We start from the raw sequence: 23,163 nt of genomic DNA, 5'->3' as shown, positions 1-23,163 counted from the left end.
TACCTCGCTACAGTTGAACGTGTATAATGATGGCTGAAAACCTGGATGTGGCGCAGCTTGTTGCGTTGACTCATTGTTTAGCCCAAACCCCCCATGGTGCAACAGGAAGACGAAATAAAGATGGGTCCAGCTGATAACCATGGGAACGGTTTTCCTCAACAATGTCATCCCTCTCTCTCTCTTCTCCTCAGTGAGCATGTGTGTAAAACTTTCAACAATCAATCATTTATTTATAACCAGCAGGTATCCAAAGTGCTTCAATACACCAAGAATAAAAAGACAACATACAGTAAAATCAGAAAAGGTTACATAAAAACAGGAGGAAGAGAGAAGAAAATGTCACAGCGCTACTATTTATTAAAAGCCATTTTAACCCTCAGGGCCCTATTTTAACAATGTAAGCGCACAGCGTGAAGCGCCTGGCGCAGGTGCGTTTAGGGCGTGTCCAAATCCACTTTTGGTAGTTTGACGGCGGAAGAACGGGTCCGTGCGTCTGGCGCATGGTTCTAAAGGGTTGTACTTAGTGTCTTCATTAATTCATAGGTGTGTTTTGGGCGTAACATGCAATCAACCAATCAGAGATCATCTCCCATTCCCTTTAAAAGCCAGGCGCGTTTGGACCTTGGAGCATTGCTATTATGATGGAGGATTTGCACCGTAATCTTTTTATTTGTAATCTTCTGCATGTGTGTGTGCTGCTGCGCGTCCCTGTGTGTGTAACAAGCATAGTGTGCGTGCGCTGTGCACGAGCCTAGGCGCATTTTACTAATATGCTGTTAAAATAACAATGAAATGCTGCGTTATTCAATGGCGCGATCACTTCCCGCTGCCTCAAGATAGCAATACACCCAGAATGCACCTGAACACACCTCCCTGTAAGACCAGCACGCCCATGGGCACACAGATGGGCGCAGGTGCATTTGCTATTTAAATGACGCGGGCGCTGGACGGTCTTAAAATAGCAAAGACACTTGCGTCGGGCTTTGCGTTGGGTGCAAGATAGGGTCCTCTGAGGTCTAAGGGCATTTTCACATATCTTCTTAAATTGACCTTTTTGAGGTATTTGCATATAACTGATCCCCATGTGTTTCATATCACAACGACTCAAACTTACAAAGGCATGAATTACCTTCTCGGTGCAAAAAAATTCTACGATTCGGAAGAAACCGAACCCCATCGAAAAGCCCAATATTCGGCCAAATCCTGGATTCGGTGCATCCCTGGTTTTACCATCAGTTAATCTGGATAATTCCATTATGTGTGGATATGTTGTATTGGTGAACTTGACTCCCACAGTCTGCTTATTTGCAGGGTCATAAAAATTGGCGACATATCAGTGATGTGACTCCATCCACACTAAGTAGAGGCTGAGGCGTTTCCTGCTCTTCTCTTTAACAAACACTTGAACAATTTGAAAAATGTCTGTCTTTCCTGTGTGTCAGACGGCAGCAGTAGTCTGTCAGTTTGGACTCCCAATTGTTCCAATAGATTCAGGCGGTGACTCAAACGTATCAAAACATTCGTGCTGTAACAAAAGGTTTGAGTACCTCACAAAGGACCGGACTCTGATTCACCCACGAGACGCCAACATCCTCCAAAGTCACGTTTTATTTCGTGGGTAGATGACATAGTTTCAAACTGTCAGTAGCGGAAAGTAACTAAGTACATTTACTCAAGCACTGTATTGGAGTAAAGTCCAAATGTTGAGGTACATTACTTTAGTGTTTTCTTTTTTAATGCCACTTTCTACTTCTACTCCGCTACATTTCGAGGAGAAATATTGTACTTTTTACTCCACTACATTCACCTGACAGCTTTAGTTAGTAGTTACTTTACACATTAAGATTTCTGCACACACACACACACACACATGTAGTTTAGAAAATCTGATGTTTTATTTTAAATTCAACTTCCGACAGCCCTTGGTGTGCGTTAGTTTTCTACATCATACATTTTAGACATTAGACATTACATGTTATACTGTCGGAGAACCCTTAGATAGATATTTTATTGCAGAAATATGACATATTACACATGTTAGAGGTAGTAATGTACAATAACAACAGAGCGTAAACTAACCACCATCCCCTGTGACCTGCAGATGACCTAAATCTGAACCTAGAAACTCCCCATAAAACGCCGTAAACACAGTGTGTGTGTGTGTGTGTGTGTATGTGTGTGGGCTTGTTTAACTATATTCGTGGGGTCCAAAAACCGGAAGTCCATTATACTTTTGGGGTCCCGACAGCCTTGTGGGGCTAAAATGCTGGACCCCACAAGTTTAAAGGGCTGTTTGAGGGTTAAGACTTGGTTTTAGGGTTAGGGTTAGAATTAGGTTATGGTTAGGGTGAGGGTAAGGGTTAAGGTTAGGCATTTAGTTGTGATGGTTAAGGTTAGGGTAAGGGGCTAGGGAATGTATTATGTCAATGACGGGTCCCCACAAAGATAGTGCCACAAACCTGTGTGTATGTGTGAGGAAATAGAATAAGTTTCCTTCAGGAATTTATTTTAAAACTCTTGTCAACACCCAAGTTTCCTTCGGACAAAACACACACACACACACACACACACACACACACACACACACACACACACACACTTTGATGAGCAGAGGAAGAGACAGTTTGTCCCTCGTCTGTCTCCGAGGTGACGGCTCTGAGGAGGTCGTTTCCTCGAGTCAAGTGTTGAACAAACTGAACAACGATGATGTGAAACATACGATGTTGTCAAACTCACAGTACACCGCAGGAAAACTGTCTGCAGTTGTTGATTATTGATTACATCAGCCAAAGGCGTGGAAACGAGTTTCTTAGAGACTGTCCAAAGAAACGCTCCCAGAAGTCGTTTGATCAAGCAGCAATTTTTGCCTTTATTTATTCCCTCTTCTTCTGTTTTTGTCTCTCTGTTTGTGTAACCCATAAATAAATCCTTTAATTTAGTCGTCCTTCTAATATACAAAACAAACCTGTGTAATATACAGAAACAAGTTCTCAGAGGATGCGTCATAGAGAAAAATGCGGTTAAACTCCCAAAACAAGACAGTTCATGAGAGTAATAAAGAGCCAACAGAAGATAATCTGTCATCACAAGGAATTACAAGGGAATGCTTTTAATATGAAAGGGTTTTATCCCGGGGGGTGGATGAAAGGTAAAGTATATTCAAGGCTGTCATTACGTTATGAGTCATCCACAGCTGTTTGGAAGTCTGTTAGTGGCATTAAGACTTTAAAACTCATCATCATTTTCTGCGTAATTACAACAGAATATTTTAAAGTTCATATTATTTTGTTTGGTGGAGACGAATTGAGACACAAAGCTGGGTTGTTTGGCTCCTAAAACACAGGGCTTTCAAGCCAGGGGAACGGCAAGATTTTCTTTCCAGGAAACGCGCGTTCATTCCTCGGGGACCAAACCACACCATTTGTTTTGTCGGGTAAACTCAACTATAACAGCCGCGAAAACCCAGCTTTAAGATACACCAACGGGATGCAGAATGTCTACACAAAACAACCACAAAGAGACACAAAACTATTACTCGTTTTGGTGCCTAAACTTAAAGGTGCACTACGAGTTCCTGCATGGTTTCAGCGCGATTTCATTTTTGTCTCAAATTGTAGTCATCTCTCCTTGATCCGGTAGCTGCCTGCCCCCTGAACACACCGTGAAAAAGCCCGGTCTCAGGAGACAACACAGGGGTCGTAAACGTCAAACAAACACTAGAGGCACAGGCTGTACACCAAAATACAACAAACCAGCTATCCAGCAGCTACTCTCAGATACAACTCACTCTACCCAATCAACTCTGCTCACTAACCCCCACCCCCTCCCCCAACCATCTTGTCGGTGATTGGCTGGAACTTGGTTTGTTGTATTTTGGTGCCTATCCTGTGCCTCTAGTGTTTGTTTGACGTTTACGACCCCTGCGTTGTCTCCCGAGACTGGGCTTTTTCACAGTGTATTCAGGGGGCAGGCAGCTAGCAGATAAAGGAGAGATGCCTACGATTTGAGACAAAAATAAAATTGCACTGAAACCATGCAGGAACTCATAGTACACCTTTAAGTGTTGTCTCCACAGGAGGGTCACTTTTTGTCATCTAAACTCAACTGTAACGTCTGCTAAAACCAAGCTTTAAGGGACACCAAAGGGATGCAGAAAACAACCACAAAGAGACACAAAACTACCCAAAAAGATATGCATAATCTTAACTACTCATTTTGGTGCCTAAACTTAACTGTCGTCTCCACAGGAGGGTCACTTTTTGTCAGCTAAACTCAACTGTAACGTCTGCCGAAACCAAGCTTTAAGAGACACAAAACTATCACAAAGAGATTCAAAATGACTACAAATAGACGGCCTCAAAGAGAAAAAACCAACCACAAAGACACACAAAGCTATCCTCAAAAAGATGCAAAATCTTAACTAGTCGTTTTGGTGACTAAGCTGAACTGTCGCCGCAGCCTGACGGTCACTTTTTGTCGGCTAAACTCAACGGTAACAGCCTCTGAAACAGCCGTCCCGTCACGGTGTTCTGTACCTGGCTCACAGTCACCTTTTCTCGGCTAAATTTAACGGTAAAGACGCTAAAGTCATGTAACCGGCCGGCCGCCGCCTAATTTCTGGAAATTGTGTGCATATGTTTTCCAAGCATATATCTTGTCTGAGTTTATTATGTATTCAGATCTTCCACATTTCTGTGCCCACAGCCTCAGGAGTTATGCTAAAAAGTGGAGCAGTGGCCAAGTTAAATCTCTCTGACTGTCTTTCCTCTGTCAGCGGGCGTCTTTCCAAACTGTTGAGCTCTTTAAAACCTGCTGACAAGATGCAAGCCAGCCAGCCTCCATGATAGATCATGATGAATTATCATATGAAAACACAGTCAGTTTCTCCTGGAACTAGTCTTGCAGGCTCTGCAAATGGCCCTGCCACCTGAAATAATTTCATGGTTAGTCTATAGTTACAGCGGAGGGAAGTAGAGTTGCACTTCAGAGACTTTTCAACGCTACCGAGTGTGTTGTGTTGTTCTCACGGATGGATTACTGACCGGGACACTCTGGACATGACTGGACACCATTTGACCAGAGCGTCTGTTTGAGGCGACTGTAAACAATTCCTGTTGGAAAGTAAATCAACTACTTCAAACTACAAGCGATGAGACACAATGTACCCACAAAGAAACACAAAACGACCAAAAAGAGATGACATCAAAGAGATGCTAAACGTCCACAAAGAGACGCAAAAAAACTACAAATGGAAGTTTGTATCACAGAGAAGCGCAAAACGACTACAAAGGGAAGCAAAATGACAACAGATCGACTCAAAACAACCTCGAAGACACAAAATACACACAAAACGACCACAAAGAGACTGCAAAAGGAAACAAAGTGACTACAGATAGACGCAAATCAACCTCAAAGACACAAAATACACACAAAACAACCTGAAAGAGACGCAAAGAGACTACAAAGGGAAACAAAGTGACTACAGATAGACGCAAAACCACCACCACAATAAGACACAAAATGACAACAGAAATGCAAAGATGCAACACAACCATGGAGTCACACAAAGCTAGTGCCCCTCTAATATTAAGCCTTCACTCCCCTCTGCCCCCCCCCCCTAACTGTGGCAAATATTTTCATTCATTTTTAACCCCATCTTGATCCCCAAAGGGGGGATATTATTCATTTGTAGTGATGAATAACATCTAGGTTAACACTGAATGAGTATTCTTGTGTATATTGTTATATGTGTGTCGTTAGTGTTTTTGTAGAACCAAATGGAGGATTGGTGGTATGTAACACTTAATAATATATTTGTGCTGAATATTTAAAATATTTTGGTACCCCGAAAATCGCATATGGCCCCAGCCTGGCCCCTCCATTTGAAATGGTCTAGAACCGCCACTGGCTCAGGGGCCCGTTGTCTCATAATCCGTCCGTGGTTGTACAGTTTTGTGTCTTCTTTTTGCTTAAGAGCACTTAAAAGTTCAGCAGTCAAGTTAGCCAACAAGCTAACTGTCTTTCCTCTCTCAGCAGGTACTTTCTCCTCACATTTCTCAAACTAAATACTCAGAATCAGCCAGCCACTGCGACAGCAAACAGTACAAAATGATGAATTGACCCATGCCCGTTGTGAACTACGTTCCCACATTACCACACCCAGTTCCAGCTGCACATATAGTTCCTGTCTATGAGAGATTTATTCAGGTGCTCGCTAGCCTGCTAATGACACATATAACGTTTGGATGGAATAAATCCAAAAAGTCAAACTATGTTCTTTGGTTCGTTTGCTCTTCTAATGTGCAGTGATTTGATTAGACTCGATGTTGGGATCGTTCATCTCCCGAAATATATTGGTCCCAGTTGGATTTTGAAATTGAATTATCTTTGAGTATCAGATTCATCATTGTTTTGGAAAATAAGTGCTTTAATGTTTATTCAGCAGTCTGACTCCACATAACCAGATAACGTTTATCTGGTATCATCTAATGTTTTTATGATAGAAGTCATAGTTTCACTCTCGTGACAGTAATGGTCTTGTAAATGTTCAGGTTGTGTTGAATCTGTCACATTGTTTATGGTCTAACCGGAGCTCTGGGATCTCTCTTTCTCTGTCCGACTCTCACTGCAAAACCCCCTCAGAGAGACGGAAAACAACCACAAAGACACACAAAACAACCACAGAGAGAAGCATAATGACTGCAGAGATGCAAAACAACCAAAAAGAGTCAAAAAACTACCACAAAGAGACACAAAACTACCACAAAACGACTCCAAAGGGATGCAAAGGGACACAAAACGCGCTCAAAGAGACAAAAACGATCACAAATAGATGCAAAATGACTCCAAAGGGAAGCTAAAAGTCTACCGATAGACGCAAAACATCTTTAAAGACACGCAGAACTACCACAAAGGGAAGCAAAATGACTATTGGCTGTCCTGCTATGAATGCTTTCTCTTTTTCGGTAATGAGCACCGAATTTACCAAATTCCTATCAACTTAGTTGCATGGCAATCAAGTATTGAATCTTGAATCTTAAAATGCAAAACAATCCACAAATAGATGCAAAATGACTCCAAAGGGAAGCAAAATGACTCCAGATGGATGCAAGACACGTGTTATGTTTTTTTATGATCGAAGTCATACTGTAGTTTCACTCTCGTGACAGTAACGTTCTTGTAAATGTTTGGGTTTGTGTTGCAGCACGCTCTCTGAGAATCTGTCACATTGTTTATGGTCTAACCGGAGCTCTGGGCTCTCTCTTTCTCTCACTCTGTCTCTCCGTTTTTGGGGTGTATGTGCATGCGTGTGCTCCTTTCAGCAATGTTTTATAAATGGGACCTCTGGATGTTGTGGTAGAGCGGCCAAAAGAACTCCTGTTCAATGTTTTATAACACAACACTTAATGAGACTCTCTCTCTTTCTCTCTCTCTCTCTCTCTCGCTCTCTCTCTCGCTCTCTCTGTATTTTCTCCTCCAGTCAGCTGCAGACTGTGATGTGACCGGTTGGTTCGGATTACTTCCATCTTTCTCTGTAGTCGGTGAAGATCAGTCCGAGATGACAGCGGTTGTTCTGCAGGCAGCAGCAGGAGGAGGAGGAGGAGGAGGTGGGGGCCTGAAGTCTCCTTGCATGCTGTTTCTGTGTGTCGTCCCGCTGCTGTGGCTGCAGCTGGCAGACGCCAGCGCCGCTCCGGATGCCAAAGCCTGGAGGCAAACGGGGCCACGGCTGCAGCTCTCCCACTCAGGTAGGAAACACATCCAGAGACAAGAACAAACTGTTCTAAACAAGTACAGGAATGACATGGCAGCATGTTACGCCCAAAACACAATTCATTTAGACACTAAGTACAACCCTTCTGCTATTAAATAAACTAAACTCAATTATTATCACGAGTTAACTAGGACACTTGTGCGATTAATCGCAATTAAATATGTTAATCGATTGACAGTCCTAAAAAAAAAAATTTGATTTCATGCTAAAATAGCAGAATGGTTTGAGTGGCACAGTGTTCGATGAAGTATAGATTTTTTTTTTTTTTTTAAGATAATTTTTTGGGCATTTTAGGCCTTTATTGTGATAGGACAGCTGAAAACATTAAAGGGGAGAAAGAGGGGGGGATGACATGCAGCAAAGGGCCGCAGGTCGGAGTCGAACCCGGGCCGGCTGCGTCGCGGCGTAAACCTCTATATATGAGCGCCCGCTCTACCAACTGAGCTATCCGGGCGTCCAGATGAAGTATAGATTTAATGACTACAGACAAAACTGTTCTTTCTTCTTCTAGTTCTTTCTTTCGTCAATCGATGTGTGTAAACCAAGTGTTTCTCTTCTCAGTTTGAAAAGTGCTTTCTTACTCCACGTCCACTCCTCTGAACACAAACATGACAGATTGAGTTTCATTCTTCCGTCCACGGTTGATGTATTTCATATTGCCTTTTTCATGACGTCACCCGTTTAAACACTTTATTTCTGATTTATATGTTTAGCGCCCCATTTAAAGAGCAAGATTAATCATGAATGTCGTTCGTCAGCTTTCCTCTGAGCTTTTTGGGTAAACACGTAAGTATTCAGAGCGAAAGGGTGCTTTTAAGATCGATTTTGGCCATTAAATGGTGGAGCTTTTCAGGCTGTTTGTGCTCAGCTTTGAGAGAGAGAGAGAGAGAGAGAGAGAGAGAGTGAGAGAGAGAACTTGTCCGTCTGTCTACCATATGTATTTGCTTTCTTGACTATTTTCACACGAAAACGTGTGCCTTTTTTTATTGATTTGAGTTTAACAGACACACCAACAGAAAAAGTATATATATATATATATATATATATACACACAAAAACATACAGAAAAATCCCACTCAAAACGAACAGTAGACGCTGCATTGTCTTCAAACTAAGTTCAAAGAAGTATGTAAAAAAACAAATATATCTATATAATAGCAAACTAACTGGTACTGTACAAGACATAAATAGCTAAGTACATACAGATTAAACCAAACACAGTGACGTCAGAGTCTCTGCAGGAAGGAATGCAGTGGTCTCCAAAGTCTCCAGAATCTGTCGGAATTATGATTGAGGTCATAAGTCAGTTTCTCCAAAGGGGGAAGAGAATATATCTGTAAAAACCACATGAGAATGTGCGTCTTTAATACATTTGCTTCCTTACCTCACTTGTTGGTTCAGTGCCTATCAGTTAATAACATGCCGACTTGTGACACAAAGCTCATAGTCATAACCCGATAAAGTTACTGATGAAAGTGAAGCGTTGGGTCGTTTTCCTGCTGTCGTGATGTCTGATTTTACCGTCTGTGTGCAGTTATAGGTTTTTCTCAGCGGACGTATCGCTTTCAGAGCCGGAGAGAACTTCATAACAATGTCATAAACGTCAATGAAGTCATGTCTCTTTGATGCAGCTTTCAAAGCAATCTGGTGGATGTTGGAACCTTAGAAACGTCCTCCAACATGCTGTAAAAACTACTTTTTCTTTTCATTTCAGTTTGAGAAAGCTCTGTGTGCTCTGAGGTCTTCTGTTAATGTCAGCAGCAGATGGTCTTTTCTACAGTTAAACACTTCACGGGAACAGCAGGGAAGAATAAAGATGGAGATGGAACAGATTAACAACATGGGAGGTGATGCTGTGTTGATGAGTGTCATGGTGCATATAAATGTTTAAAACAGCCTCAAATTAGATTAAGAGGAAGGAAAATCATTTAAACTCCCTGCGGGGAACTGTCATCATGGATGTCCAGATGTAAGGTTAGTTTAGGTCACACTTTTTGTTTCACACTCAAGCCGTTCTCACTCCGAACTTGTAAAATACGGACGTTTGGGCAGTGGCTGTCAGCGTCTGAAACGACGCTGTCCCGTTCTTCTTTTCCTAAACCCAACTGTCCCGTTCTTCTTTTCCTAAACCCAACTGTCCCGTTCTTCTTTACCTAAACCCAACCGTCCCGTTCTTCTTTACCTAAACCCAACCGTCCCGTTCTTCTTTACCTAAACCCAACCGTCCCGTTCTTCTTTACCTAAACCCAACTGTCCTGTTCTTCTTTTCCTAAACCCAACCGTCCCGTTCTTCTTTACCTAAACCCAACTGTCCTGTTCTTCTTTACCTAAACCCAACTGTCCCGTTCTTCTTTACCTAAACCCAACTGTCCTGTTCTTCTTTACCTAAACCCAACCGTCCCGTTCTTCTTTACCTAAACCCAACTGTCCTGTTCTTCTTTTCCTAAACCCAACTGTCCCGTTCTTCTTTTTCTAAACCCCTGTATCATGCTGCTAAAGACACAGGGTAACGTTAGCTTAGCGGTAGCCTGCAGCTGCTCTATTCCAGACACCATGGTCACTGCTGGAGTCAGAACGGAGAAACAACAGAACTGGAAAATCCTCTTACCTTCCTGAAGTCACCGTGTGGCAGCACGTTGCCTTTCCCTTCAGTGAGCGATTCGGTTTCCCTTTTTGAATGACAAATAGACCACCGCCACCACAGGCTGATTTCCTCTCACGCAGGTGCAGAACATTATAACTCATCCAAAACAAAATATAACATAAATGTGTTTCATCTCAGCCTGGATGCAAGCCGAACTTAGCCCCGCCCACAACATTTGAGGTCGGTAAGTTCGGTCTGGACTTGGTCCATTGTGGAGCAACTCTGCTCGAACCAGAGCTGTTTGGACCAATCAAATTGTCAGGGCGGGTTTTATACGATGATGGACAGATGATCAACAGTAACGTAATCAACCACGTCACCAAAGAGCGCTTGGATTAAATTCATTCACAACACAGATGGCTGTCGCTGGAGAATTGAGATGTGTAGATTCCGCCATCGCGTCTGTTATAGAAGATATCGACAGCGCATTCATTTTAAAAGAGGAACAGAGAACTGCGATCACGTATGTATACACATTGCCACACCCGTCCGCACAACACGGAAACTGCCGCCTCTGCCATTGCTCTGTCGAAGCCTGCCTTTGACTTGCAGCTTCTATGACGTCTGTCTCCGTTGCTCTGATTGGTTGTAGGTCTAGCCAATTGAGTTCCGAGGCATTTTCTTTCCTGGTTGGGTTGAAACACGCCCCATAATCACAGCCCAATGGAGCAGTATCAGACTCATATTCTGACTAGAATCTTAGTATGACCACGTCAGGCTAGTTTCATCTACAAATAATTACTAAAATGTCACTTCACCATGAGAGCAGAGCGCTTCACACACAGTCACCTGCCCACGCCCAGTCACTTTGAAACACTTTTTTCTTTCTGAATGCTTGCTTCCCTCTTGGCAACCAGCAACACCAGCAAAGCCAACAACTGCTTCCTATCCAGCAGCAATTAGTTCAGGAAGGCTGGTTTCATTGTGAGGCGGGTAGTGAGATGTTTGTGGAGTGAGCAGTCCGCTGAATGAATGAATGAGTGGATGGATGAATGGAATTACTGAAGCAGCGACTGTTGATCTTTACAAGTTGTGTCCAAGTGCGAGGGCGGCGTCTAGGAATAGTTGCTAATGACGTGACAGGATTATAGAAGTCAAACACATTTTGCATGAATGTTAGTGGCACAATGGGTGAAAAAAAGGGAAAGTTTGGGCCATGTCCTGAAAGTACTGAAGGGTGAAATGTCATTTTGGTAACACTTTACTTGAAGGAGTGTGCATAAGACTGACATGACACATGTCATGAACATGAAGTCTTTATGAATGTTTACGACTATTGTAATTAAGGGTTAGGGTTGGATATGTTTGGAATTAAAGCTATGGGAAAACTGTAAGGTCTTCTACATCCAATGTTACCAGCCATGTGTCTCTACGATGACCGGAAGTAAGCGAAAATCCAATATTAGATTATCTAATCAACCAATCACATGGCAGCTGCTTCAAAGCATTTAGGGGTGTCGTCCAGGTCTAGACAATCTCCTGAACACCAAACTGAATGTCAGAATGGGAAAGAAAGGTGATCTAAGCAACTTTGAGCGTGGCGTGGTTGTTGGTGCCAGACAGGCTGGTCTGAGTATTTCACAATCTGCTCAGTTACTGGGATTATCACGCACAACCATTTCTAGGGTTTACAAAGAGTGGTCTGAAAAAGGAAAAACATCCAGTATGCAGTAGTCCTATGGGTGAAAATGCCTTGTTGATGCTAGAGGTCAGAGGAGAATGGGCCGAGTGATTTAAGCTGATAGAAGATCAACTTTGACTCAAATAACCACTCGTTACAACCGAGGTATGCAGCATTTGTGAAGCCACGACACGCACAACCTTGAGGCGGATGGGCTACACCAGCAGAAGACCCCACCGGGTACCACTCATCTCCACTAAAAATAGGAAAATGAGGCTACAATTTCCATGAGCCACCAAAATTGGAGCGTTGAAGACTGGAAAAATGTTGCCTGGTCTGATGAGTCTCGATTTCTGTTGAGACATTCAGATGGTAGAGTCAGAATTTGGCGGAAACAAATGAGAACATGGATCCGTCATGCCTTATTACCACTGGGCAGGCTGGTGGTGGTGTAATGGTGTGAGGGATCCCTTTCACCTTCAGAACTGCCTTAATTCTTTGTGTCATTGATTCAACAAGGTGCTGGAAGCATTCTTTAGAAATGTTGGCCCATATTGATAGGATAGGGTCAAACACGGTGTTAGTATGGTGTTCCTAATAATCCTTTAGGTGAGTGTATAGCTCACATAAAAATCACTCAGAAATTTAAAGAGTTAACAATTCATGAAGTGATTACAAAGGTCTGGTAAGGACTGAACATGTGATGAAATGACCATGATAAGGTGCTATGGTAGAGTGTGTGCAATGGTGGTAGTGCAAAAGTGAACAGCGCAGGGATTGAACAGTGCAATAGCTTTTTATTAAATATTAACTATGACTGTGAAAAGACAAGAATGTAAACAATAGAATTGCTTGACAAACAAGAAAAGAAATAATATACTTTAAGAACAATATATGTAACAGGGAATAAGTTATAAGATGTAGATGTTATGGCCATAGTCCAGATTGTGTAGGAGGGCTAATATAGCCCATAAGACAGTCAGGTACAAGCAGACAAAGTGATATAATGGTAGGGGCTGAGAGAGACAAGCTCAAGCTGAAAAGTCCATATTATTGCGTTTGTGGGCGGGGTTTCAACATTTTTTGTTAAAACTTTCTTTCTGAAGGTTGTAGAGGTTTGGAATAAGGATTATTTTGAGATTGTAGTCTTCCGCATCCACCGGTACCAACCAAGATTCTGTAGACGATGGGAACATATCCACTTCCGGGTTAGTTTTTCGCTTTTAACCTTTTGTTGGGTGGAAGGCGTCTTTATGAATGTTTACGACCGTTGTCATTAAGTGACATTCGGTGAATTATGACAATTTGAATGCTAAGTTAGCATTGTTTGCGATTGACTTTGTTATGACAACTTGGCAGTAATGAAGACAACATAACCATACATATGTCATAGTTATCAAACTTTAAGAAAGTATTAAGCTTTATGAGTTAACATTGCATTAAACTGTCATTAAAGATGCAGTAGGTAAGCCTTATAAAACTAACTCATTTTTGCTGAAACTGACCCTATGTTCAAGTGGAACTACATGAAGCAGGTCATTTAGCTTTTGATACTGTTAATCACAAAATCCTGTTAAAAACATTGGAAAGGTATGGCATAAGAGGTGTGGCTTTTAACTGGATAAAAAACAGGAGTCAGTTTGTTCAAATGGGTAATCACCGGTCAACGAGTCTTAATATTTCCTGTGGCGTTCCACAGGGGTCAGTTTTAGGCCCAAAACTGTTTATCCTTTACTTAAATGATATTTGTAAATCATCATATGTACTAAAATTTACTATTTTTTGCAGATGACACAAATATTTTTGGTTGTGCAGATGCTGGAAATGGTCACTAATGAAATGAATAAATTAAAACTGGTTTGATTCAAATAAGTTATCTTTAAACTTGAACAAAACTACATTCATGATATTCGGAAATCGCACTATAAATACAGATGATATAAATAGTAATTGATATTGAAACAATTGAAAGAGTCTATGAAAATAAATTCCTGGGTGTTGTTCTTGACCATAAACTCTGATGGAAGCCACACATTAAATATCTGTGCATGAAGATGGCCAGGAGCATTGGTATATTGAGCAAAACTAGACACATCTTGAACATAAATACATTACATACTCTATAATGCACACTTATATATATATATACATATATATGTTATATTGTGTGGAAGTTTGGGGAAATACCTACAAAAGCACCTTGCAAAAAATTTGCGTATTGCAAAAATGAGCAATTAGGATAATAAATCACATCGGGTATTATGAGCACACCAATCATCTGTTCTTTATTTCACATTTGCTGAAATTTATGGGCATTGTTACATTCAAAACTGCACAATTGATGTTTAAAGTTAAAGAAAATAATTTACCATGTAACATACGTGCAATGTTTAATGAAAGAGGCGGGGGATATCATCTAAGAGGTCATTGTATGTTCAAGCAACCTCTTGTGCGAACTACTGTTAAAAGCATGTGCGTTTCAGTTTGTGGGGTGACCTTATGGAATGGACTGAACAATGACATCAAACTGAGCCATAATATCATTCAGTTCAAAAATAGATTAAAGACATCATTACTTGACCAATACAGAAAAGAATAAACTGAAACATAGGATTGGAATTTGTAATTTAAAGGTATTGTTTTATATTATTGTATTGTTGTAAGTTATTGTAAGACTGAAAGATTGTATGCTGTATTTGTATATCTATTTACTTTGTATTATTATGATTTTGTGAAATAAGGGGCAGGACCAAATAAGCTATTTGCTTCCGCCTGCTCCTCCTTGAACTAATCCCTTTTAAAAAAATGTATTGTCTTGCAACATTGTTGATTGGTCGAGATAAATAAATAAATGAAATGAATAATATCCTTGACCTCAAGTAAAGTGAAATAATTTGGACTTGTTATGAAGATGTCACAGGTGTTATAAGACCAGATTGACCAAAGTGAATACAGTTGTGAGAAAATTCAGGTGTTGTGTCAGTTTTATGCTAGTCTATATCCACGATGCTCCACTTCCGAGATTGATCCGGTGCCGCCGGAAATTCCTCCGGATGTCCCTCATTTCGGCCGGATGTCCGTCTCCTTCCTCTTTCTTTGTGTTGGCGTTCTAACCTCCGGTGGATTTCTGAGGACTATGGTTAACTGCTCCTCAGATCTCTGCAGGGTAAATCCAGACAGCTAGCTAGACTATCTGTCCAATCTGAGTTTTCTGTTGCACGACTAAAACTACTTTTAAACGTACACATGTTCCACCAAAACAAGTTCCTTCCTGAGGCTATTTTGCAGAGGCACCGTGGCTCCGTCTGGAGTCTTAACGCTGCCCATGATGATTGTGATTGGTTTAAAGAAATGCCAATTAACCAGAGCAGGTTTTTCTCCCATCCCAGAATGCTGTGTGGACTAGCCAGACCTTCCTCCGCAGCGCTGTGGAGGAGGGTCTGGCAATGCGAGACTAGTCTTACCCACATCAAGTGTTACCGTTATTTTCATTAAAGGAGAAAATGTAGACGTATGTATAAGTATGAGGCAAATCATAGAAAGCTGTAGATTGTAGTTTTAGAAGGAGGAAGTCATTTTGCAAATAATTAAACATTTACACAAAAAAACAATAAATTCAACTTGAAGTTATGTATTCCGGGACAAAATATGTTTTCCTCGAAATGTAATTGAGGATGCAGTTTAGCTGTATGGGAACATAATTTTGAGGTTGTTTTTTTTATGGCAGAACCATTACATGAAATGGAAAATTCCTGATGTCTCATAAATCAGTTTACACACACTTCCATGACATATGTGGCATCTTCTATCTGCTAGTCCAATCTAAGACTCTATCTATCAATCTTTATCTGGAAATTTAATGCAGAGTTATGTGGAAAAAAGTTGTGCAACACAGGTTTCTGTGATGAACCGAGAAGAAGTTGTGGTTTCCTTTTACACCTTTCAGATATGTTGATTTATCATGTTTCTTCCTGTAATTGTTTCCCCTCGAGAGCGGGTAACCTCCTTTTTTTCCATTCTCTCCAAATAATTTTTCTTTCTGGAGCACATCTCACGATGTCATACCACTGTGTGTGTGTGTGTGTGTGTGTGTGTGTGTGTGTGTGTGTGTGTGTGTGTGTGTGTGCGCGCGCGCATGTGCGTGGTTACTAACAGTAGCAGTAAAGTGAAGCAGTGAACTCTACTTAATGAATAAGACGTGATTCTCTTGCTGCGTTTGTAGCTGCAGGATCAACATTAGAGAGACTATTAAGATTTTATAAGGTAGATACTCAGACATTACCTTCAGGGGCAATGAACACACACACACACACACACACACACACACACACACACACAAAGGGAAAGAGTGTGTGCGTCACAATTGACCCAGTGTCTGACCTGAGCAGGAATCCACAGAGACCAGCTCTCATCCTGCAGGGAGACACACCGTTAGCCTTTAACCTGACCAGGGAGTGTGTGTGTGTGTGTGTGTGTGTGTGTGTCCCAAATGTAAACAGACAAAAACAGAGACAGAGGGGAGATGGAGGGGCATATAACATGTGTTTAAAGGAGAGATTTTTACCTGTAACTTGTATTTAACAACACACACACAGACACGCACGCACGCACGCACGCACACACACACACACACACACACACTTACACAAACAATGTCGGGAAAGCACACGTTCTTTGCCTGTCAACTTCACATAAAAGAAAATTCTGAATAAGGATTTGATCACAGAGTTAACACACACAGGTGCACGTATGAACATGTAGAAACTGAATATTTGGAAACGCTGCTGACCCCATGTTATTCATCAGAAGTAAGACATATAAAAATAATCTGTAGAATCTGGCGGAGCGGCATGTGCACCCACTGAGCCTCGTTAATCAGCACGATGGCCGCCTATGATAAACACTGAACAAAATTATAACCGCAACACTTTTGTTTTTGCCCCCATTTTTCATGAGCTGAACTCAAAGATCCAAGACTTTTTCTATGTACACAAAAGAACTATTTCTCTCAAATATTGTTCACAAATCTGACTAAATCTGTGTGAGTGAGCACTTCTCCTTTGCTGAGATAATCCATCCACCTCACAGGTGTGGCATATCAAGATGCTGATTAGACAGCATGATTACTGCACAGGTGTGCCTTAAGGTGCTTACACACCAACCAGATGGCCGACCGTCGGCAGAAAAGCCAGTCGGACTGATCAGTCGGGTCCCCGAGGTCCAAAAAAATGCCTCAAAACACACTGAGGCAACGCTGACTTGAGCGTATGCTCTGCGCGTGCGCAAAACGTAATACGTCTCCATAGCAGCAGGTGGCGCTAATCTGTATTGTTTCCCAGAAAATGAAAACCGGCAGCTGATAGGACGAACGCGTCACACGGGTCTTTTTTCTCCGTAAATTCACAACCAGACTGTCATGGTGGCTTGTTCATAATACGATCTCATATTGTACTAAAATAGTTCACCGAAACGTGTTTCTGAAAACTTTTTAAGAGAGAAATAGGCCGTGCAGTTGCTGAATCTGTCTTCATTTCAGATCAACAAAGGTCAGTTTAAAAGATTTTCGTCAGATTTTAAGAGGCTCATCCGCTCGCCATTTCCGGGTGAGTCCCGACTGCCCTGTCTCCGACTGAACATGTCGGGTCGGCCAAAATGAAGGCCGACGGCTCCTCGGACGGACGACGGCACGGGACACACCGAACAGACTCGAGTCACCGACCTCGCCAGACTGTCCGACGGCCGATAATCGTCTCTGTGTGTCAGCGCCCTTAGACTGGCCACAATAAAAGGCCACTCTAAAATGTGCAGTTTTACTTTGTATTGGGGGTGTCCGGGAGGGGTCCAAAAACCAGTCAGTATCTGGTGTTATGGTTATGGTTAGGGTTAGGGTTCATCCGTGAAGAGAACACCTCTCCAAAGTGCCAGACGCCATCGAATGTGAGCATTTGCCCACTCACGTCGGTTATGACGACGAACTGCAGTCAGGTCGAGAGAGAGAGAGAGAGAGAGAGAGAGAGAGAGAGAGAGAGAGAGAGAGAGCGATGGTTGAACCCTAACACTAACACCAGATACTGACTGGTTTTCGGACTCCTCCCGGACCCCCCCAATACAGTAAAACTGCACATTTTAGAGTGGCCTTTTATTGTGGCCAGCCTAAGACACACCTGTGCAATAATCCTGCTGTTTAATCAGCATCTTGATATGCCACACCTGTGAGGTGGATGGATAATCTCGGCAAAGGAGAAGTTCTCACTAACACAGATTTAGACAGATTAGTGAACAATATTTGAGAGAAATAGGCCTTTTGTGTACATAGAAAAAGTCTCAGATCTTTGAGTTCAGTTCATGAAGAATGGGGGCAAAAACAAAAGGGTTGCGTTTATAATTTTGTTCAGTATATATGTTAAAAATATGATAACGTAATGTTGAAAACATCTTTACCCTTTCAGCTTTCCAGTAGTTGTCAAATCTTGTGTGCCATGTGTCTCTGCCCGTCTGGTGCTGAAGGAGAGTTAAAACCAACGCCAATCAGCATTTTAAATTCAGACATCAAGGCTTAAGAATGTGATTATTGTCACGCAGAATAACTCCAGGATGTCCATACCTGTTTTTCTTTGTATTTTGATTTCTGAAAGTCAGATGTAAATGTAAAAGTGTGTCAGTGTGTCTTTGGCTATAACTGGTTTATTGTTCCAGGGTTAGGTTTAGACTAGATTTAATTTATTTGACAAGAGATTTACCTCCTGTTAGTTTTTGATGGTCGTGGAAAAAATCCAACGAAAACATACTGACCTCATGCGGGACTGTGGGATGGGAAATTTGTAAAACGCACACGCGCGCACACACACACAACACACGCGCACACACACACACACACACACACATACACACACACACATTATTTTGATAGCTGCTCAATCAGACGGATATAAAAACATAAATTGGCAGACTCTTGTACGAACAAATATCCAATTATCATTTTTGACATGCTTTTGATAATCTATTAGTCTCACTCTGATTGCAGCTTGTTAAATGTGAATATCTTCTAGTTTCTTCTCTCTTCTGTGACAGTAAACTGAATATCTTTGAGTTGCGGACAAAACAAGACATCTGAGGACCTCATTTGGGGCTTTTTGGGAAACACTGATCCACATTTTTCACCATTTTCTGACATTTTAGAGACCAAACAACTAATCCATTCATCCAGAGTGAAAATAGTCTTTAGCTGCAGCCCGTGTGTGTGTGTGTGTGTGTGTGTGTGTGTGTGTGTGTGTGTGTGTGTGTGTGTGTGTGTGTGTGTGTCTGACACAGAGAGAGAGTAAGAAAACCATAAGAGATGGAAAAATGAAGAGGTTATACTCACAATCGTACTGTAATGTGACTGCGTGTGCGTGCGTGCGTGTGTGTGTGTGTGCGTGCGTGCGTGTGCGTGTGTGTGTGTGTTCAGTGCAGCCTCCCAGGAGGTGTTGCCCGTACCTTGTGGTGTCATGCAGTGAACCTTGACCTCTGACCCCTCTGTGATTATAAGAGGCAGAGTTATGGGAGGAGGAGGGGAGGGGAGGGACGGCAGAACGCAGAAGGCCGAGAAAAGATGAGAAGACAAAACTGAAGGAGACAAACTTAATGACAGATGAATGAGAAGTGGGGGGAAAAAAGACTTTTTTTGGGAGGGTTAGGTGTCAATAAAGGAGGCAATGGAAAGAAAAGAAGAGCTAGAAAGGTAGGAAGGAAGAAGGGAGGGAGGGAAGAAGGGAGGGAGGGATGACACATCAGGCAGAAGGGTTTCCTGAGGTTAATGAACCTGTCAACCACCTGAGACGAAACAGAACCGCGGAGGAAGGTCAGAGAGTTAGACTGCTGTTAATTAAAAGTGTGTGTGTGTGTGTGTGTGTGTGTGTGTGTGTGACGGGTCCCCACAAAGATAGTGAAACGCACTGCGTGTGTGTGTGTGTGTGTGTGTGTGTGTGTATGGAGAAAAGAAATAGGAAGTGAGTTTTTTTGGGTTGTTTTGATTGTTTATCCGTCAGCAGGATTGCATAAAAACTACTGGCCATATTTTTATGCAACTTGGTGAAAAAAAAAGATTGTAGCATGTACCAAGGAAGAACCCATTAGTGAAATGGATCTGAATCACAGGGCGGACACACTCATTATTTTTGTTAGCATTGTGAAATAGGGCGTACTGTATGTGTTGCATTCATGCCGACTGGGAAAATTAGGGCATGCCTTGGTTGAAGGTCTGCGCTCTCTGTGCTCTTCTAGTTTTTTTGTTGTTGTTATTACTGTAATTTATTTGGTTTGCTCTGCTTGTGTTGCATACCATATGGAGACACACACACACACACACACACACACACACACACACACTGACACTGGTTAACGTTGCACAGTTGGAAGCTGACAGACGCCCTCCATCTTTAACTGGGTACCAGATAACAGACGATAGTTACAGATTACAGCTTGTAGTTAGATGAACTACATGTACTGATAGCATGGTTTACATCACACACACACACACACACACACACACACACACACACACACATACACAGACACACACACACACACACACACACACACAGACAGACTAAGATTACCTGCAGGGAGGTTTTCATACACTGTAGTTCTCACAATGTCAGCTTCAGTTTTTGGGGTCAGAAGTTTGAGTTTTTTACCTTACTGATGCTCTTTCGTCAGGGGTTCGGGAGGTTCAAAGAAAACACACACACACACACACGCTAACACACACACACACACACACACACACACACACACACACTCACTCACTCGACTTACTTTGACACCTCGCTCTGTAACACTTCAACCTCTTTAAGAGTGTGTGTGCGTGTGTGTGTGTGTGTGTGTGTGCGTGTGCGTGCGTGCGTGCGTGCGACACTTGAAATGCAACGTTCTGCTCGTTCTGAAATGGCATGTTCGAGTGATTTAGAGCGAGTTTGTGCAGTTAAGAGAGTTTGTAAGTTTGTAGAAACGCTCATCATACAAACCTGACAGAAAAAGTAAGAAAGAATTAGAAAAATAATCTGGAAATCGTTTTGCGTGAGGCTTAATCTCAGGAGTTCTGGGCTCAACGTAAATTCGCAGACTTAATACCCCCGAATGGTTCTTGATGCACGGCGTCTCTGGTGTCAAGGACCACTGGTACTCTCTTTCTGCAGTGGCACATACAAGAGATTTCGAATGATTTTGTACAGTTAGAGTTGGTAGAATCCGACTTGAAACTCTCATACAGACAAACCGTCCAGAAAAAGTAAGATACATAGGTTTAGGATAAAAATCCCAAAATGTTCTTCATCTTTTTGTGTGAGGCTCAACTTGCCTTAAAACCAGCTTAACAAAGAAACGTCAAGCTGCAGACTTAAAACCCAAAGGGATTCTTGATGTATGGTGTCTCGCTTTTAGTCAACAAAATGATGATGAATGTTTTTTTCCCCCTCTTTCTGCGGAGGCTAGTATCCCCTGCTTCCAGTCTTTGTGCTAAGCTAAGCTTCACGTATCTACTGTAGCACATCATGAATAAATCGTTCTACTGAACACACAGATGTGAAATTGATGAGTGAGATTAAAGTATATTTCCCCAAAACCCCAGACATTTTCCTTTAAAGGGCCTATTAAATGCTGCTTTTTGGATGTTTTTATATAGACCTTAGTGGTCCCCTAATACTGTATCTGAAGTCTCTTTTATATAGGCCTTAGTGGTCCCCTAATACTGTATCTGAAGTCTCTTTTATATAGATCTTAGTGGTCCCCTAATACTGTATCTGAAGTCTCTTTTATATAGGCCTTAGTGGTCCCCTAATACTGTATCTGAAGTCTCTTTTATATAGGCCTTAGTGGTCCCCTAATACTGTATCTGAAGTCTCTTTTATATAGGCCTTAGTGGTCCCCTAATACTGTATCTGAAGTCTCTTTTATATAGGCCTTAGTGGTCCCCTAATACTGTATCTGAAGTCTCTTTTATATAGGCCTTAGTGGTCCCCTAATACTGTACCTGAAGTCTCTTTTATATAGGCCTTAGTGGTCCCCTAATACTGTATCTGAAGTCTCTTTTATATAGACCTTAGTGGTCCCCTAATACTGTATCTGAAGTCTCTTTTATATAGGCCTTAGTGGTCCCCTAATACTGTATCTGAAGTCTCTTTTATATAGAGAAAGGGGAGGTAACCTTTCCCCTTATGACGTCATAAAGGGAAGATTCCAGATCGGCCCATCTGAGCTTTCATTTTCTCAAAGGCAGAGCAGGATACCCAGGGATCGGTTTACACCTATCACCATTTCTAGCCACTGGGGGACCATAGGCAGGCTGGGGGAACTCATATTAATGTTAAAAAAACTCATAAAGTGAAATTTTCATGCCATGAATAGGAGCTTCTGATATCACCCGTAATCGTAGTCTTAATACTGACCCAATAACACGGAGATAATGGGTCAGGATGAAGAGTGTTGAAATCAGGATAAATTATAACATCCAGGCTACATTCCTGCAGTGATGTCAGTTAATGAGCCGAGTTCGTCGACCTCTCTGTCCCTTCTTCCCATGAGCAGCATGACACGAGGAAGAAAAAAAGATTCCAGTGATCTGAGAGTCTCTGAGGACTCCTTAATAAAATATGTCCTCATTTGTCCTTTTTAGAATTACACACAGTCCCGTGCGTGCGTGCGTGCGTGTGTGCGTGTGGAGACTCATGTTGCACTGTCATGACTAATTCTCCCAAAACGAAGGAAACTCCTTCGATGCAGTAACTTTTCCCAACAGATCAACCGAGCTCTGATGAGATCGGATAGAAAGAAGGAAAGAAAGAAAGAAAACACACACACACACACACACACACACACACACACACACTCACTCTGTTCTACTTGACTTACTTTGACACCTCGCTCTGTTTCACCCCAGGTGTTTACCAAACACTCTGTAACACTTCAACCTTTAAGAGAGATAGAGTGTGTGTGTGTGTGTGTGTGTGTGTGTGTGTGTGTGTGTGTGTGTGTGTGTGCACGCGCGCATGCAGACTCATGTTGCACTGCCATGACTAATTCTCCCAAAACGAAGGAAACTCCTTCGATGCAGTAACTTTTCCCAACAGATCAACCGAGCTCTGATGAGAT

The 23,163-nt window shown here is 42.0% G+C and overlaps 1 protein-coding gene across 1 annotated transcript in view; it reads left to right on the top strand.

Annotated features, from left to right (window-relative positions):
• The first annotated feature begins 7,473 nt into the window (after window positions 1–7,473).
• si:dkey-49n23.1 (semaphorin-3D) overlaps window positions 7,474–23,163 on the top strand; it is a 71,198-nt gene continuing 55,508 nt past the window's right edge. The window contains exon 1 of the mRNA XM_036002404.1: window positions 7,474–7,745. Within this exon, the coding sequence (XP_035858297.1) occupies window positions 7,559–7,745 (187 nt within the window). The 5' untranslated portion in view covers window positions 7,474–7,558. The remainder of the gene's footprint in view (window positions 7,746–23,163) is intronic.

Source organism: Sander lucioperca, chromosome 6 (assembly GCF_008315115.2).
Source record: "Sander lucioperca isolate FBNREF2018 chromosome 6, SLUC_FBN_1.2, whole genome shotgun sequence".
Classification (NCBI taxonomy): Eukaryota; Metazoa; Chordata; class Actinopteri; order Perciformes; family Percidae; genus Sander; species Sander lucioperca.
The sequence above is the reverse complement of the archived record's forward strand: the minus strand, read 5'-3'. Positions and strand labels throughout refer to the sequence as shown.